At 43.9% G+C, this 19,636-nt stretch overlaps 1 protein-coding gene and 1 pseudogene across 2 annotated transcripts in view; one reads left to right on the top strand and one right to left on the bottom strand.

Moving 5' to 3' along the window:
• TECPR2 (tectonin beta-propeller repeat containing 2) overlaps window positions 1–19,636 on the bottom strand; it is a 148,172-nt gene that overhangs the window by 126,331 nt on the left and 2,205 nt on the right. For both annotated transcript variants that reach the window (XR_008513231.2, XM_024231463.3), the window contains exon 2: window positions 7,783–8,073. Coding sequence is in view for 1 of the 2 variants with exons in the window: in XM_024231463.3 (XP_024087231.2) it covers window positions 7,783–8,001 (219 nt within the window). In the remaining variant the exon portion in view is untranslated. The remainder of the gene's footprint in view (window positions 1–7,782; window positions 8,074–19,636) is intronic.
• On the top strand, window positions 10,441–10,522 carry LOC112128970 (small nucleolar RNA U3; annotated as a pseudogene).

The following is a 19,636-nucleotide window of genomic DNA, read 5'->3' as shown; positions in this document are numbered from 1 at the left end:
GGAGGCAGAGGTTGCAGTGAGCCGAGATTGCACCATTGTACTCCAACCAGGGCAACAAGAGTGAAACTCCGTCTCAAAAAAAAAAAAAAAAAAAAAAAAAAAAAAAGGAAAAGAAAAGAAAACAAGTCTGGCATCCTTGGTTCCTGTCTTGCTTCCTCTCTTGCCATGTGATATATATATATATATATATATATTTTTTTTTTTTTTGAGACGGAGTCTTGCTCCATCACCCAGGCTGAGTGTAGTGGTGCAATCTTGGCTCACTGCAATCTCCGCCTCCCAGGTTCAAGCGATTCTCCTGCCTCAGCCTCCTGAGTAGCTGGGATCACAGGCGTAGGCCACCACGCCTGGCTAATTTTTCTATTTTTAGTAGAGATGGGGTTTCACCATGTTGTCCAGGCTGGTCTCAAACTCCTGACCTCGTGATCCGCCCGCCTTGGCCTCCCAAAGTGCTGGGATTACAGGCGTGAGCCACCGCGCCTGGCCTACCATGTGATCTCTTGATACACACCTGGTCCCCTTCCAATTCCCACCATGAGTGGAAGCAGCATGAGGTCCCCACCAGATGCAGCTGCCCAATCTTGGACTTTCCAGCTACAGAACTGTGGGCCAAATAAACCTCTTTAACAAAAAAAAAAAAAAAGACTTCCGGCCAGATACAGTGGCTCACACCTGTAATCACAGCACTTTGGGAGGCCGAGGCAGGTGGATCACCTGGGGTCGGGAGTTTGAGACCAGCCTGGCTAACATGGAGAAACCCTGTCTCTACTAAAAATACAGAATTAGCCAGGCGTGGTGGCACATGCCTGTAATCCCAGCTACTCAGGAGACTGAGACAGAAGAATCGCTTGAATCCGGGAGGCAGAGGTTGCAGTGAGCCGAGGTTGTGCCACTGCACTCCAGGCTAGGCAACAAGAGTGAAACTCCATCTCAAAAAGAAAAAAAGAACAATTACCAGTCTTAGGTATTCTGTTAAAGGAAAACAAAACAAAGATAATATGATAAATAGAGAACTAATTATTGGTTAAACTGTAAAAATGGCCATCAGATGTAATTTGTAGTTTCATTCTGGGGAGCAATAAACTTCAACTTTAGTATTTGTTTTTTAGTTTGGTGACTGAAAATATTTAAATAGTTATATAGTTTTTCTAAAAGACAATACGGGGCCGGGCTCAGTGGCTCACGCTTGTAATCCCAGCACTTTAGGAAGCCGAGGCAAGTGGATCACTTGAGATCAGGAGTTTGAATCCAGCCTGGCCAACATGGTAAAACCCTGTCTCTACTAAAAATACAAAAATTAGCCAGGCATGGTGGCGGGCACCTGTAATTCCAGCTACTCAGGAGGCTGAAGCAGGAGAATCACTTGAACCCAGGAGGTGGAGACTGCAGTGAGCCGAGATCGCTTCACTGCACTCCAGCCTGGGTGACAGAGTGAGACTCTGCCTCAAAAAAAAAAAAAAAAAAGACAATACAATGGTGATCAATGAGACTCATGTGCTTTATAAAAGAAAAAAGAAAACTGGGTTGTAACTGCCACCTGAGTAAGGAGTCCAAATTCCACTAAAGCATATAAAGCTTACTGCCAGAGGTTACTTAATAGTGAATTAAAACCCAAGGAGCTAGCAAAACTACTCTGTAGAAGTCAAAACTACTCTGTGTTAGAAGTCAGAATAGTTACCTTGGGGAGGGGTAATGATTAGGAGGTAGCACAAGAGAATCTTCTGGGGTGCTGGAAATGTTCTGTATCTTGAACTGGGTGATTAAACAGGCATACACATATAAATTCATCACATTGTACAATTAAGATTTGCAGGCCAGGCACAGTGGCTCACGCCTGTCATCCCAGCACTTTGGGAGGCCGAGGTGGGTGGATCACCTGAGGTCTGGTGTTCGAGACCAGCCTGGCCAATGTGGTGAAACCCCATCTCTACTAAAAATACAAAAAATTAGCCAGGTGTGGTGGCAGGCGCCTGTAATCCCAGCTACTTTGGAGGCTGAGGCAAGAATCACTTGAACCCAGGGGATGGAGGTTGCAGTGAGCCGAGATCGCGCCATTGCACTCCAGCCTGGGCAACAAGAGCAAAACTCCGTCTCAAAAAAAAAAAAGATTTGCAAACTTTGTGTAAATTATATTTTAAAGAAAAGTGAGAAAACAAAGTAAAACACAAAGGCCTGGAAAGCCTAGTCTAGTCTAAATGTGTTGAGGTATGTTTTCTAACTCAGGACATGGTCTATATTGATGAACGTTCCATGTGCACTTGTAAAGAATGCATATTCAGCTGCTGTTGGGCAGAGTGTTCTATAAATGTGAATTAGACCAAGTTGGCTGATGGTGTTGTTCAGTTCTTCTATATCCTGTTGGTTTTCTGTCTACTACTTCTATGATTGAGAGAGGAATATTGAAGTCTCCACATGTAATTGCAGATTTGTCCATTTCTGCTTCATGTATTGTGTGAAGCTCTGTTGTTAAGGGACATATACAAATCTGTTATTATGTAATGTCTTTTTTATCCCTGGTTATTTCTTTGTACAGAAGAAAACCTTGATATTAATACAGCCACTCCAACTTTCTTTTTTTTTTTGAAATGGAGTTTCACTCTTATTGCCCAGGCTGGAGTGCAATGGCGCGATCTTGGCTCACTGCAACCTCTGGCTCCCAGGTTCAAGTAATTCTCCTGCCTCAATCTCCTGAGTAGCTGGGATTACAGGAGCCCGCCACCATGCCTGGATAATTTATTTTTAGTAGAGATGGCGTTTCACCATGTTGGCCAAGCTGGTCTCAAACTCTTGACGTCACATGATCCACCCGCCTCAGCCTCCCAAAGTGCTGGTATTACAGGCGTGAGCCACCATGCCAGGCTGCCACTCCAACTTTCCATTGATTAGTGTTTACATGAGGTATCTTCTTCCATCTTTTTACTTTCAGCCTACCTATATCATTATATTTGAATTGAATTTCTTACAGACAACATACAGTTGGTTCATCATTTTATACCCATCCTGACAATTTCTGTCTTTTAACAGACATATTTAGATCATTTGCATTGAACGTTAACTATTGGTATGTTTGGATTTAGGGCTATCATTTTATTTGTTTTCTGTCTGTTCTTTCTGTTTTACCTTCCTGTTTCCTCTTTCCTGCTCTCCTGTGAGTTATTTCAACATTTTTTGAAATTTCATTTTGATATATCTGCCTCATCATAGAGTAGTTGCTCTAGGGATTACAATACATATATATGTAATTTTTCTTTTTTTTTTTGAGACAGAGTCTCGCTCTGTCGCCCAGGCTGGCGTGCAGTGGCGCAGTCTCGGCTCACTGCAACCTCCACCTCCTGGGTTCACGCCATTCTCCTGCCTCAGCCTCCCGAGTAGCTGGGACTACAGGCGCCCACCACCACGCCTGGCTAATTTTTTGTATTTTTAGTAGAGACAGGGTTTCACCGTGTTATCCAGGATGGTCTCAATCTCCTGACCTTGTGATCCAACCGCCTCGGCCTCCCAAATTGCTAGGATTACAGGCGTGAGCCACCGCGCCCAGCCTATACGTAATTTTTCAAAATCTACTTAGAATCAATATTGTACCTCTTCAAGAAGAATGTACAAATGTATAGGATACCTTACTCTCCCTTACTTATGTTGTACTTGTCTTAGATATTACTACACCTACATCCATTAAAACTTGATCAGTTATTTTTGTTTTCAACTGTCAAATATATTTTAAAGAACTCAACAGGGGAAAAATCATCTACTGTATTTATTACCCGGGTATTTACTATTCTTCATTCTTGATGTACAAAGTTCCCTTCTGTCTAAAGAACTTCATTTAGCAATGACTTTAGAGCAGGTCGGCTGGCAACGAACCCTCTTAAGTTTTCCTTCATCTGATAATACTTTCATTTCACCTTCTTTCTTGATAGGTATTTTCACTGAATAAAGAATTCTGGGTTGACAATTCTCTCAGAACTTTATTTTATTTTTCAGATGGAGTCTCACTCTGTCACCCAGGCTGGAGTGCACTGGCACGATCTTAGCTCACTGCAGCCTCTGCTTCCCAGATTCAAGCGATTCTCATGCCTCAGCCTTCTGAGTAGCTGGGATTACAGGCATGAGCCACCACTCCCGGCTAATTTTTGTATTTTTAGTAGAGATGGGGCTCTCGCCATGTTGGCCAGGTTGGTCTCGAACTCCCGACCTCAAGTGATCCACCCGCCTCAGCCTCCCAAACTTCTGGAATTACAGGTGTGAGCCATCATGCCCGGCCTCTCAGCCACTTTAAAAATGTGCTACTATCGGCCAGGTGCAGTGGCTCACAGCTGTAATCCCAGCATTTTGGGAGGCCGAGGCGAGTGGATCACCTGACATCAGGAGTTTGAGACCAGCCTGGACAACACGGTGAAACCCCGTCTCTACTAAAAATAGAAAAATTAGCTGAGCGTGGTGGCGTGTGCCTGTAATCCCAGCTACAAGGGAGGCTGAGGCAGGAGAATTGTTTGAACCCAGGAGGCGGAGGTTGCAGTGAGCCAAGATCGCGTCACTGCGCTCCAGCCTGAGCAACAAGAGCGAAACTCTGCCAAAACAACAACAACAACAAAAAAAAACAAAAAAACAAAAAAACAAGCTGGGTGCGGTGATTCATGCCTGTAATCCCAGCACTTCGGGAGGCCGAGGCGGGCGGATCACGAGGTCAGGAGATCGAGACCATCCTGGCGAACATGGTGAAACCCTGTCTCCACTAAAAATACAAAAATTTAGCAGGGCATGGTGGCGGGCACCTGTAGTCCCAGCTACTCGGGAGGCTGAGGCATGAGAGTCGCTTGGACCCGGGAGGTGGAGGTTGCAGTGAGCCGAGATCGTGCCACTGCACTCTAGCCTGGGCGACAGAGTGAGACTCCATCTCAAAACAAAACAAAAACAAAAAACCAAAAAAATGCTACTGTCTTCCAGCTTCCATTGTTTCTGATATGGTTTGGCTGTGTCCTCACCCAAATTTCATCTTGAATTATAGTTCCCATAATCCCCACATGTCGTAGGAGGGACCAGGTAGAGATAATTGAGTCGTGGGCATGGTTTCCTCCCTCATGTTCTTGTGACAGTGAGCCCTGTGAAGAGGCGCCTTCCACCATGACTGTAAGTTTCCTGAGGCCTCCCCAGCCATGCGGAACTGTGAGTCAATAAAACCTCTTTCCTTTATAAATTATACAGGCTTGGGTATTTCTTCATAGCAGCGTGAGAATGGGCTAATACAGTTTCTGATGAGACATCCACAGTCATTTAAATCATTGTTCCTCTACAGGTAATACGTCATTGTTCTCTGGCTATTTTTAAGATTGTGATCTTCAGCAGTGTGACTAGGATGCCTCTGTGCATGGATTTTAAGATTGTGATCTTCAGCAGTGTGACTAGGATGCCTCTGTGCATGGATTTTAAGATTGTGATCTTCAGCAGTGTGACTATGATGCCTCTGTGCATGGATTTTAAGATTGTGATCTTCAGCAGTGTGACTAGGATGCCTCTGTGCACGGATTTTAAGATTGTGATCTTTAGCAGTGTGACTAGGATGTCTCTGTGCAGGGATTTCTTTGATTAATCTTGTTGGGGTTCATCATTGGATTCATAAGTCTTCCTTATAAGTGTCTGAAGCATTTGAGAGATTTCAGACTATTAAACTCCTAACTACAGTTTGAAAGATTATGTAATGGTTTTAAATGTTTGGGGAATTTGATCAGTCAAATCCATGAGCTATTACTCAAAGAGAAGAAATAGCAGTAGTTCTAATTTTTATACAAAAAATATTAATACACAGGCAGGTGTGGTAGCTCACGCCTGTAATCACAGCACTTTGGGAGGCTGAGGCAGATGGATCACCTGACGTCAGGAGTTTGAGACCAGCCTGGCCAACATGGTGAAACACCGTCTCTACTAAAAATACAAAAATTAGCTGGGTGTGATAGCGGGTGCCTGTAATCCCAGCTGCTTTGGAGGCTGAGGCAGGAAAATTGCTTGAACCTGGGAGGTGGAGGTTGCAGTGAGCCGAGATCATGTCATTGCACTCCAGCCTGGGCAACAAGAGTGAAACTCCGTCTCAAAAAAAAAAAAAAAAAATTAATACAGACCCTAGAGACAGTCTGCCCAAGTTCACGTGACAGTGCTGCCATTTACTACCAGCCAACCTCAGGCAAGTCACCTACCCTCTCTTCACCAGCTGTCTCCTTCGTAAATGAGGAAGATCATTATAACATCTGCCTCAGAGAGTTTTTGTGAGGATAAAATGAGTTAATATATGTCTGTCCAAGAAGCATAGTGAGAAGGAAAAAATAATGTTTTAAAAAATTTTAAAAACATATTTTTAAAGAATAATGTCTGACACATAGAAAGGGCTGTATGTGTACCAACCATTTTTATTATTTTAAAATGAGCACAGAGGCTTAAGGTAGTTACGTTTTAAATTAAAACTTTAATATATTGAATATTGATTAAAACACAAGTATTTGTAAACATTTCTCTTAGATACAAAAGCTGTATCTTGGTCCATAAAAGCCCCCTAACCACAGAGAGAATAGAGTCCCATGTGGTAGAAGCCACAACTCAGTCAACTTTGAGTCTCTCACAAAAGTGATGTACTCAATAAACTACAGATATTGACTAAGTGGGTGAATTACAGTTCACCAATAGTTGGTGCCAGCCACAACACGGTCAAATAACATCTCCACCAATATCTACAATACACAGAAATGCCTGAGTCCACAGCACTGAAGAAACAGATTGGTCAGGATCCCAATGCTATAGAAGAGACCTCAGCTCAGCTAAGAGGTGCATATTCTGGCAATGAGCCAATATTCATATAAATCCTTTTTTCATCATAATTTCAAGAGAAGAACTAGAGATTATTCAAAACTTTGAAAAACAGGCATGTGCCTGTTCCTGTAAACACTTAGGAAAAAAAATATCTGCTTTCAAAGTGTTGTAGTAAGTTTTAAATACTAAAATCTTCTCTTTCTTTCTTTCTTTCTTTTTTTTAAGATGGAGTCTCACTCTGTCACCTAGGCTGGAGTGCATTGGTGTGATCTTGGCTCACTGCAACCTCCATCTCCCAGGTTCAAGCAATTCTCCTGTCTCAGCCTCCTGAGTAGCTGGAAGTACAGGTGCATGCCACCATACCCAGCTAATTTTTGTATTTTTAGTAGAGACAGGGTTTCACCATATTGGTCAAGGCTGGTCTCAAACTCCTGACCTCAGGTGATGTTCTCTTTTAAAGTGATGTTAGGCCAGGTGTGGTGGCTCATGCCTGTAATCCGAGCACTTTGGGAGGCCAAGGCAGGAGGACTGCTCAAGCCGAGGAGTTCAAGACCAGTCTGGGCAACATAGTGAAACCATGTCTCTACAGACAAAACAAAACAAAAATTAGCTGGGTGTGGCAGTCATCCCTGTGGTCCTAGCTACTCAGGAAGTTGAAGCAAAAGGATCACTTGAGCCCAGGAGTTTGAGGCTACAATGAGCTATGATTGTCCCACTGCACTCTAGGCTGGACAACAGAGCGAGACTCTGTCTCAAATAAATAAATAAAGTGATGTTAGATTTTTGGAGGCAGGAAAAAGTTAAAAACACCAATGTTTTTAGTTATATTCCACTTCAGCTAAAGACGGTTTTAAAGTATTGTTTGGGTGAGGTATTAAGGCCACATTCTGGCAAATCAGAAGTAAATTATCTCATCCTAGAACACAAGCATGTTAAGCGTCAGCTATGGCTCATGCCCCCTCAGGTGAAAAGCAAAGCAAGGCTCACCTCAAAGTTGTACTTCCTCATCTGGTTGAGGTGCCGGCAGTACAGATAGAGCATGCCGATGCTGCTGCCCAACGCGATGTAGTCCCCGTTGGCGTCGAGGGCCGTGAGATAGACCACGATAGAGCGGAAACCCTTCTGGATCTTTGTCGGAATGGCATTGAGGAGATAGTACAACGGGCAGAACTCTCTGAATGTAACAGGCTCTGATATCGATGCCATGGCCAAGGTTTCCACAGACGATCTTCACGCAGGAAAAGGAATGCTTATTTGTCATCTAGGGAAACCTGGGGGCTACAGAACAAAGCATTACAATCCTTTCAATGCCTAGTCACGGCAAAAAGAAGTATGTTTAATAATGGCAACATGGAACTTTTAGGCAGGTAAACTTTATAGCTGCATTAAATTTTAGGCAGGTAAACATTATAGCTGCATTATAGTAAACATTAAATAAACAGAGAAAGTAAACACGTGTCACTAAGATCACTTTTGAGCATTTTAACTCAAAATGCACTTCAGTATGTTCTGACCTCTATGATTTATGTTGTCGTGAATGCCATGGGGGAGTTGAAAGAATACAAAAAACAAAACAGTTCTTACTCCCAAGTAGCTTATGATCTACACAGGGAGGCAGATGAAACAGTGAAAAGACACAAATCCACAAGTAATGAGGTGACAATTTGTGGGTTTTCATGAGAAGAGAGAGAGATCAGTGGGGATTAGAGTGAGTGTAGACATGGCTTCACTGAACACATCCTGAACTATGAAGCCCACCAGGTGGGACAGGATATGGAAAAGACAAACAGGAAAGACACTCTAGTAGGAGAATAGTGGGCCAATCTCAGATGCAGATATGCTGGCTGTGTTAATGAGATGGTGAAGAACAGGTGCCCTGGCCTGGTTGGATGCCCACAGCCTCCTCAGCACTCAAGAGTCCAGCCACACAGCACCTTACTCTGTTCCACATGGAGACCCACCCACTTGCACTTTGGCTTCAAAGCTTCCCTTACTAAAGATATGCAACCCTTCCATGCACGTCATCTTTCACAAAGTGCTCACTCACTCATTTAATCCTGACCCTACCTTATAAGACAGGTAGCATCATCCCCAACTTTTAGAAGGGACTGAGGGCCAGAGGGTCATAAGACTCACTCAAGATCAAACAGCCGAGACTTGACTCTAGGTCTTTTCCCTCCAAGTCCTAGGCTCTTGCCAACACCACAGTCACAGCTCTGACAGGCAAGTTGTAACAGTCCAGGTAGATGCTCTGTACCTGATTACACCTGGAGGGATATTTTAGCTCTACAGGTTCTATGGAGACTTCCAAGCTCCTCTCATAGAAACTTCTTGCATCATGGATTTATGGTCTCTTTGAACTGTAGGTTTTCTATTTCTACATAGTGGACGGACCAACTTCCAATCCCTCTTCTGATCAAATTAATCCAGCTCGTTCTCACCCCAGGGCCCTTGCATTGGCTGTTCCATCCATTTGGAATGTTCTTTCTTTACTGAGCTCTTCCTCCTTCTCAATTGTGCCCTCTTTCATGAGGCCGTACTTGACTTCTCCTCCCCTACTGAGTTCTCTCTCTGTCACCTCCCCCAGTTTTACTTTCTCTACACAGGCCCTTTCTTCTACTTTTTTTTTGAGACACAGTCTCACTCTGTGACCCAGGCTGGAAAGCAGTAGCAAGATCATGACTCACTGAAGCCTCAAACTCCTGGGCTCAAGTGAACTTCCTGCCTCCACCTCCCACGTAGCTGGGACTACAGGAATATGCCACCATGCCTGGCTAATTTTTAAATTATTTTGTAGAGATGAGGTCTCGCTATGTTGCCCAGGCTGGTCTCAATAGTGGCTTACTACAGCCTCAAGCTCCTGGGCTCAAGAGATCCTCCCATCTCAGCCTCCCAAAGTGCTTGGATTACAGGTGTGAGCCACTGTGCCCGGCCTAGCCACACATCTCCTTTCTTTTCTCTGACTGGCCATCTGCCTGCCTGCCACTCCGACACACACACTAGTCTGTAAGACCCATAACAGCAGAGTCCATATCGGCCTCACTCACCCCTCTTCCCCCCACAGGGAGAAAAGGGCTAGGCACATCAGAGGCATTCAGCAAGTATTTGTTGCATAAATGAAGGAATGATGAAATAGAAAATTTGACCCAGGAACAGTGGCTTATGCCTGTAATCCTAGTGCTTTGGGAGGCCAAGGTGGGAGAACTGCTTGAGACCAGGAGTTCACAACCAGCCTGGGCAACATAGGAAGACTCCCGCCTCAACAAAAAATATTTTTAAAAATTAGTCACGCATGGTGCTGCATGCCTGCAGTCCTAGCTACTCATGAGGCTGAGGTGGGAAGATCACGCTTTTCAAACAAATATTTCATTTTATAAAATAGAGAGCGTTTCACTATGTTGCCTAGGCTGGTCTCCTGGGCTCAAGTGATGCTTCCTTCTCAGCTTCCCCAAGTGCTGGGATTACAGGTGTGAGCCACTGCACCCAGCCAGGGAGATCACTTGAGCCTACGAACTTGAGGCTGCAGTGAGCTATGACTGTGTCACTGCACTCTAGCCTGAGTGACAGAGTGAGACACTGTCTCTTAAATGAATAAATAAAAGGAAAATATGCAAGGAAGGAATGAGTGACAAGAACGGAAGAACAAAGGCTGCGCTTTCTGGGATCATTTCTATAGTTCATTACTAGAGAAGTTTCTCTGAATGTGTAGAGCAAAAGAAAAAATATTAAATATAAAATTCTAAAAAACAGAATGGAAGAGCAGCAAAATATCATTTTTTCTTCAATATGACCACAATTCAATGCTGGAATAATAATTCCCTAAATCTGTATAGCATATCCAGTTTTCCAAGCATTTTTAGATTTTATTTCTTTTTTTTATTTTTGAGACAGAGTCTCGCTCTGTCCCCCAAGCTGGAGTGTAGTGGTGCGATCTGGGCTCACTGCAACACCCGCCTCCTGGGTTCTTCTGCCTCATCCTCCCGAGTAGCTGGGACTACAGGCGTGTGCCACCATGCCCGGATAATTTTTATATTTTTTAGTAGAGACGGGGGTTTCACCACATTGGCCAGGCTGGTCTTGAACTCCTGACCTCGTGATCTGCCCGCCTGAGCCTCCCAAAGTGCTGGGATTATAGGTGTGAGCCAACGTGCCCGGCCTTAGATTCCCATTTCATCTGATAGTCACAATAGCCAATACAGTGAAGTAGGAAGGCAGAATATATCCATGTATGAGAACTTTCTTAAAGGTAAGTAAATAATAATAATAATAATTGCATTCCTCTGTGATACTTAAGAACCCAATCCACCCTCTTTTGAAGTAATAATAATGGGAATAGCTAATGTTTTTACAGATGCTCCTCAACTTACAATGGGGTTATGTCCCAAGAAAACCATCATAAGCTGAAAATGTAAGTCACAATACATTTAATACACTGAACTTGCCGAACATCTTAGCTTAGCCTAGCCTAACTTAAATGTGCTTATAATACTTATGTTAGCCTACAGCTGGGCAAAATCATCTAACTAAAGCCTATTTTACCACAAAGTGTTGAATATCCCATGTAATTTATTTAATACCATATTGAAAGTGAAAAACAGAATGGTTGTATGGTTACTGGAAATATGGTTTCTACTGAATGGTATCATTTTCGCTCAATCTTAAAGTCAAAAAACAGTTGAAACCTTGCAAGTTGAAAACCATCTGTACTTAACACAAACTGTTCTTAGCACACGAACCCATTAAATCCTCACCAAAAAAAGAAAAAAAAAAACAAAAAAAACATGAAGTAGGCACCATAGTTACTTCCATTTTTTTTTTCCTGCAATCCCCAAACATTAGACATGAATGTCACCTCCACTTCATGGATGCAGAAACTTGTAGTTATTTCCATTTTTTTTTTTCCTGCAATCCCCAAACATTAGACATGAATGTTACCTCCACTTCATGGATGCAGAAACTTCTCATTCTTCTTTCCAAGGCACAGAAATAGTAAAAGCCTTTGTTTCCTTAAAGAGTGCATACATATATACTCATATACACATTGATGTGCCATAATTTATTTAACTTTTTAAAAATAAAGGTTTCTTTTTATAACAGTTATAAATGCTTACTATCAAAAATTTGCTTTTTTTTTTTGAGACTTGCTCTGTAGCCCAGGCTGGAGTGCAGTAGCACGATCTTGGCTCACTGCAACCTCTGCCTCCCAGGTTCAAGCGATTCTTGTGCCTCAGCCTCCCAAGTAGCTGGGATTACAGGTGCCTGCCACCAGACCTGGCTAATTTTTGTATTTTTAGTAGAGATGGGGTTTCACCATGTTGATCATGCTGGTCTTGAACTCCTGACCTCAGGTGATCCACCCACCTTGGCCTCTCAAAGTGCTGGGATTATAGGCTTGAGCCACCACGCCCAGACTTGCTGGGATTACAGGTATGAACCACCATGCCCGGCCTCAAAAATTTGTTAATATAGAAAAGCACAAAGAAGGCCGGGCACGGTGGCTCACACTTGTAAACCCCAGCACTTTGGGAGACTGAAGAGGGGGCGGATCACCTGAGGTTGGGAGTTCAAGACCAGCCTGACCAACATGGAGAAACCCCGTCTCTACTAAAAATACAAAATTAGCCAGGCATGGTGGCGCATGCCTGTAATCCCAGCCACTTGGGGAGGCTGAGGCAGGAGAATCGCTTGAACCCAGAAGGCGGAGGTTGTGGTGAGCCAAGATTGTGCAGTCCAGCCTGGGCAACGAGAGTGAAACTCAATCTCAAAAAAAAAAAGAAAAGAAAAGAAAAGTACAAAGGCGGCTGGGGGCGGTGGCTCACACCTGTAATCTTAGCACTTTGGGAGGCCAAGGCGGGTAGATCACTTGAGGCCAGAAATTTGAGACCAGCCTGGGAAACACAGCAAGATCCTGACTCTACAAAAAATACAAAAATTAGCCAGGTGTGGTGGTGCACAGAGAATTGCTTGAACCCAGGAGATCAAGGCTGCAGTGAGCTGATTATACCACTGTACTCCAGCCTGGGTGACAGAGTGAGACCCTGTCTCAAAATAAAAGGACAAAGAAGTAAAGAAAAGTCACAATCTCATCATACTGAGATATGCCATATACATAGATAGCTACAGATATATGTATATAAACATATACGCACACACACAGACTTTTTCACTTAATAAATCATGAGTATTTTCCATGTTATTAAATATTCCCCTAGAATGTGATTTTTAGTGACTATACAGAAAAACTGCAGAGAACACACTGTATGGATAAACCAAAATTTTCTCAACCAAAAGATTTTAATTTCACCATCATAAACAACGAAATATATCTAAGCACACTCTTGGAGTACACTTCAAGAGGTGAAGATGTTGAATTAAAAAAGAATGTATTGCCAAACTGCCTTGAAGAATGTTCATATCAATTTATGCCTCACACATGTTTTTCCAAAGGACATCTAGAGGCCCATAAGCCATAGCACCCAGATAAGTCAAGACAGCCATGTCTGGGGGCCAGGTGCCTAGAAAGTCCCCAGCGGGCACAAGAGAATCCATGCTATTTCCCTATCTGGGGGCCTCTGGAAGAGCTTAGCATCAGGCTTGCCTGTCCTTTACCCACCATTCAGATAGGAGGAGCAGGTTGAGGCCAACTCCCAGCAAAACTGTCCTCCTGGCAGAAAGAGTGTCTAGGACAGGCTGAGGAAGAGGCACAGAGCTACTGTCTCACTGTCCTGTGGTAGGTTTGGGAAAAACAATGCAGACTCAACAAACATTTCTGCTAAGACTTTCTGCTCCTCCTTACCCAATTTTCACCCAACTCCATGTTCCACCTCACCCAACCCCCAGGTCTCAGACCCACAGCCACAGAACTGACCCTCTTTCCACCGAGGAAGAACTGCACGATGAGTGGCTAATGATACTGAAGTGAAAAAGACCTGAGTTCAAATCCCAATGCTCCTAAAACTACCTGAGGCACCCTGGAAAAATTGCTTAACCTCTCTAGATCTCCATTTACCATCTGAAATGGGATTAGTAAAACTTACATCCTAGCTATAAACACAGAGTAAATGAACAATGTCAAAAACACTTACCTATCTTGTATCTTCTACCAGCTGCTTGGGCCACGCTGACCAAGCCAGAAAAGGAGCATCATCCCTGATCCCTCCTCCTCTCCTCTCCATGTCCCCGATTCTCCGTTCAGTACATCTCCCACACATCCCAGTGTGTCACCCCTAGCTCGGGCCACCGCTACCTCTCACCTGCAGCTCTCTCTGGTGCCCAGCTCATCTGCCCGCCTCTCCCTCCCCGTCATCCACGTGGCAAACAGAGGGATTTTCCTGATGTGCAAAGCTGATGTCATCACTCCCTTGCTTAACACTCTGCAGTGGTCCCCATCCTCCTCCTGCTAAAGCCCAAGTGTTGCTGGCTTACAAGAACCTTGGTGATCTGGCCTCTGCCACCCCAGGATCTCTCACTTGTCCTCCAGCCACACTGAATTGCTTCCAATTACAACAGGCCTGGCCTCTCACGTCCTGGCCTTCACACCTTCTACTTCCTATCTCTGGAAGGCACTTTCTTATCTGCTTTAGCTGATGAGATCTCCTAGCAAACAAGCGGAAGTACTGAGCTCTTCACCAATAAGTATTGCTTAACGTTATTTCCTCCTTTAAAAATCTTATTACCGGCCGGGTGTGGTGGTTCACACATGTAAACCCAGCACTTTGGGAGCCCAAGGTGGGTGGATCACCTGAGGTCAGGAGTTTGAGACCAGCATGACCAACTTGGTGAAACCCTGTCTCTACTAAAACACAAAAATTAGCTGGGCATGGTAGGAGGTGCCCGTAATCCCAGCTACTCGGGAGGCTGAAGCAGGAGAATCGCTGGAACCCAGGAGGCAGAGGTTCCAGTGAACCAAGATTGCGCCATTGCACTCCAGCCTGTGCAACGAGCAAAACTCCATCTCAAAAAAAAGTTATTCCTTAGCCAGGCACAGTGGCTCACATCTGTAATCCCAGTACTTTGGGAGGCTGAGGTGGGCAGATCACTTGAGCCCAGGGGTTTGTTTGTTTGTTTGTTTGTTTATTTATTTATTTTTTGAGACGGAGTCTCGCTCTGTCGCCCAGGCTGGAGTGCAGTGGTGCGATCTCAGCTCACTGCAAGCTCCGCCTCCCGGGTTCATGCCATTCTCTTGCCTCAGCCTCCTGAGTAGCTGGGACTACAGGCGCCTGCCACCATGCCTGGCTAATTTTTTTTTTTTTTTTTTTTTTTTTTTTAAGTAGAGATGGGGTTTCACTGTGTTAGCCAGGATGGTCTCGATCTCCTGACATTGTGATCCACCCTCCTTGGCCTACAAAAGTGCTGGGATTACAGGCGTAAGCCACCGTGCTCGGCCGAGCCCAGGGGTTTGACATCAGCCTGGGCAACATGACGAAACTCTGCCTCTACAAAAAATACAAAAAATTAACCAGGTGTGGTGGTGCGTGCCTGTAGTCCCATCTACTCAGGAGGCTGAGGCACAAGAATCGATTGAGCCTAGAGGATCGACTGAACCTGGAGGATCCACTGAGCCCGGGAGTTTGAGGCTGCAGTGAACCATGATCGAGCCACTGCACTCCAGCCTAGGCGACAGAAAAAGACCCCATCTCAAATCAACCGATCAATAAAAATTTTTTAAAAATAAAAATATTTTTCCTTGTAGTAGCTCTGTCAAATGATGACACTTAGCTTTCAAGAATCCATCTGCTTGATTTGATGCTATCCACTGACAGCTCGCAGGCTCTACACAGGAAGGGCTTTGAGACTGCAGTCTAGCTAGAAGGGAGTCAAGGGATTTGCCTTGAAAGTGCATTTGCAGACCAAGTGCACTATTCTACTCAGATAATGTTTATTTGTGGTGGCTTAGGAAGTCTTAGTGGGTATTACAAAAGGTCAGAATCCCTGACCATCTCCTCGGCACACTCAGTGATAATCCTACCAAAAGCAACTTCAGAACTCAGGGAGGGAGCGCAGGGCTGCCCTTGCTAGGCTCCAGCAGGTATTAGAAACTGTCACAATTGTCCAGCAGGTAACAGCGTAATCACATTTTGAATCAAAAGTGTTGTTCAAGCTGAAATCCTAGTATTCACCCTCAATTCCTCTGTTTCCCTCACCCGTACAACAACCTCTCGACTCAGTCCATCAGCCCTATCTCCAAGCCTCCCTCAAGCCTGGCGCCTCCTCACCAACTCTGTGGCCATGCCATAGTAGAAGCTATCATATCCCTCACCCGCACTGCTGCCATGGTCTTCCACGCCTGCCCCCAGAAGCCAGGCTCATTCAGCCGGCAAAATTAGCTCTTTGACTTACTGAAATGAAAAACGCTTGTGTTCCAAAGGGCACCATCAAGAAAGTAAAAATACATCTAATCCACACCACCGACAAAAATTAAAAAAAAAAAAAAGACAACCCACAAAATAGAAGAAAATATCTGCTGGTTATATATCTGATAAAGAGATTTTACCCAGAATATATAAAGAGCTCTTATAACTCAATAATAAAAAGACAATTTTAAAAGCTGGGTGCAGTGGCACGTGGCTATAGTCTCAGCTACTTGGGAGGCTGGGGTGGGAAGATCGCTTGAACCCAGGAATTTGAGACCAGCCTGATCAACACAGCAACACTTCATCTCAAAACAACAACAAAAGACAATTTTACAACGGGCAAAGTCTAAGAAAATTTCTCCAAAGAAGACACACAAATGCCCAGTAAGGCCGGGCACAGTGGCTCACATCTATAATCCCAGCACTTTGGGAGGCCAAGGCCGGTGGATCACCTGAGGTTGGGAGTTCGAGAGCAGCCTGGCCAACATGGTGAAACCCTGTCTCTACTAAAAATACAAAAATTAGGTGGGCATAGTGGTGCACATCGGTAATCCCAGCTACTCAGGAGGCCGAAGGAACAAGAATCACTTGAACCCGAGAGGTGGAGGTTGTAGTGAGCCAAGATCGCGCCACTGCACTCCAGCCTAGGCAATAGAGCGAGACTTTATTTCAAAAAAAAAGGCCAATAAGCACACAAAAAGATGCTCAGCATCATTAATCATCAGGGAAATGCAAATCGAAACGACAAGGAGATACCACTTCATACCCACTAGGGTATGAACAAGTGTTAGCAAGGATGTGGAGAAAACTGTATACATTGCTGGTGAAAAATAAAATGGTGCAGCCACCAGTCGGCAGTTCTTCAAAAGGTTACAGAGTTACCATATGACCCAGAAATTCTATTCCTAAGTTTGTGCCCAATAGAAATGATAACATATCTACAAAGAATTTGTAGATAAATGTTCATAATATCACCACTTATAATAGCCAAAATGTCAAAACAACCTAACTGTCCATCAACTGATGAATGGACAAACAAAATGTGGTCTATAGACACAATGGAAGCCTGTTAAGCAATAAAAAGGAGTGAAGTACTGATTCATGCTACAACATGGAGGAATACTGAGAACATTATGCTAAGTGAAAGCAACCAGGCACAAAACACCACATATTATATGATTCCATGTATACGAAATGTCTAGAATAGGCGAGTTGTAGGCAGAGTAGGTCAGTGGTTGCCCAGGGCTGGGAGAAGAAGGGGTTAGGGTGTATTGCTGAAGGGTACAGAGTTTCCTTTTAGGGTGATGAGAAAGTTCTAAAATTGACATAGTGATGGTTGCATAGCTGTGAATACAGTAAAAATCATTGAATTGTATATAAATGGGTGAACTGTGTGGCATGTACATTATATCTCAATAAAGCCGTTACCCCCAAAAAAACAAAGGAAAAAATCAGCTCCTTCAAAGAGAAATCAGACCATACTACTCATTCTACTCAAAACTCCTCACGGGTTCCCCAGTGCTCTAAGAATAAAAACCAAATGCCCTGTGTGGTCTAAGCCCTTTGCAGCTCCCCTGTCACATCTCTACCCGTCTCCACTTGTCCTCCAAGTTCTAGCTCCACTGACCCACTCTGTCCCGCTCAGGTTTCATAATTATTTCCTCTATGCAGAATAAATGATCTTCTCACTCCATTTATCTGGCTTCTTCTCAACCGTGGGGTCTCAGCTTAAATATCACCACCACAGAAAGGCCTTCTCTGACCAGATCACTTAAGAGTACCCAACCGTCCCTTCTTTCCTCTATCATATGTGCTTCATAATCCTCATTACAACCTCTAATTGCTTTATTTGCTAAATCATTTAAAAATCATCTCTCCTATGAGAGTGTAAGCAACATGAACTCTCTCTTGCTTACCAAGGTAAATCCTAGTATCTAATAATATCTTTGGCACAGAGTAGATGCTCAGTAAAGATTTGTTAACTTCAGGTCTTACTGCAAAACAACAGTCTCAATTCAATCTTTAAAGCTGGACTGGGCATGATGGCTCACGCCTGTAATCCCAGCACTTTGGGAGGCCGAGGTGGGAGGATCCCTTGAGGCCAGGAGTTCGAGACCAGTCTGGCCAACATGGCAAAACCCATCTCTACTAAAAAATACAAAAATTAGCCGGGTGTGGTGGCGCACACTTGTAATCCCAGCTACTTGGGAGGCTGAGGCAGGAGAATCATTTGAACCTGGGAGGTGGAGGCTGCAGTGAACCAAGATCGTGCCACTGCACTCCAACCTGGGTGACAGAGCGATATTCCATCTCGAAAATAAATAAATAAAAAAAATAAAATGAATAATGCTTCCTTAGTCATGAATATTTCAGTTAAAAAAATACAAAACACCACTCTATGGCATCCTTCAAATTACGATGCTTCCTTTCCCCACTAGCCCTGTCAATCTCATAACCCTGGAAGGTGGCAGCTAGCCTTCACTGCTGACTGCTAACACCCAACTGCCACCCGGATGCACGATTTCTGAAACTGGAGCTAGGGCTAATATAGAGTCTAAGTCATCCACTTAGCCGTACAATAACCATGTTATCAGAGTGCTCTGACTACACTAATGGTTTAAGGATTCTCTCCAAAATCCCTAGGAAGCAACAATTTGTATCCCTATTGTAGAATCTATGTTTGAAATCTGGCTACGACATCTATTAATTATTTGAGTATTAAATTCTTAAGGAGGAACGTAATGAGACTGAGGCAGTCATTTATCTTCCAGACAAAATTTTGTCACTTCCTTGCTCCCATCCCCATTGGCTACCCAATGGTCACAAGCTAAAGCCTAACACAAGCATGGAAATTAGACATTATGACAAAACAGTCTATATCTAACTTCATCTCAGGCCACTCTTCCATCCACACACTGTACACTCCCCACCCTTTAGCAATCACCCCTCTACCCGCTTCTTCTCCCAGCCCTGGGCAACCACTGATCTCCTCTCTGTCTACAGCTCACCTATTCTGGACATTTCATTAAATGGAATCATATAATATGTGGTGTTTTGTGTCTGATTGCTTTCACTTAGCATAATGTTCTCAAGGTTCCTCCATGTTGTAGCACAAATCAGTACTTCGTTCCTTTTTATTGCTGAACAGCCTTCCATTGTGTAGACAGGCCACGTTTTGTTTGTGCATCCATCAGCTTTCCATCACAGTCCCTGCACACACCATAACCTGTATGTCTCTGCAGAACAAAGTCCCTTTCCACTCTTCCCTATTCCCCCATATGTACCCCGTAAGAACTAGTCCTCCTCCATTAGGAAGCCTTCATAAATTCCCTCAGATACTTGGTTGGTCTTTCTCTGCTTTCATAGAACTCCATGATGGCAGTTATCACACAGCACCATCATTATCTGTTTTCTCTCCCCTTCAATGGACTCTTTCTCATCTTTACCTATGTTCTTCTAGTCTATATACTTTGTGGTACTTCAAAAGA

Source organism: Pongo abelii, chromosome 15 (genome assembly GCF_028885655.2).
Source record: "Pongo abelii isolate AG06213 chromosome 15, NHGRI_mPonAbe1-v2.0_pri, whole genome shotgun sequence".
In the NCBI taxonomy this organism is placed as follows: domain Eukaryota; kingdom Metazoa; phylum Chordata; class Mammalia; order Primates; family Hominidae; genus Pongo; species Pongo abelii.
The sequence above is the reverse complement of the archived record's forward strand: the minus strand, read 5'-3'. Positions and strand labels throughout refer to the sequence as shown.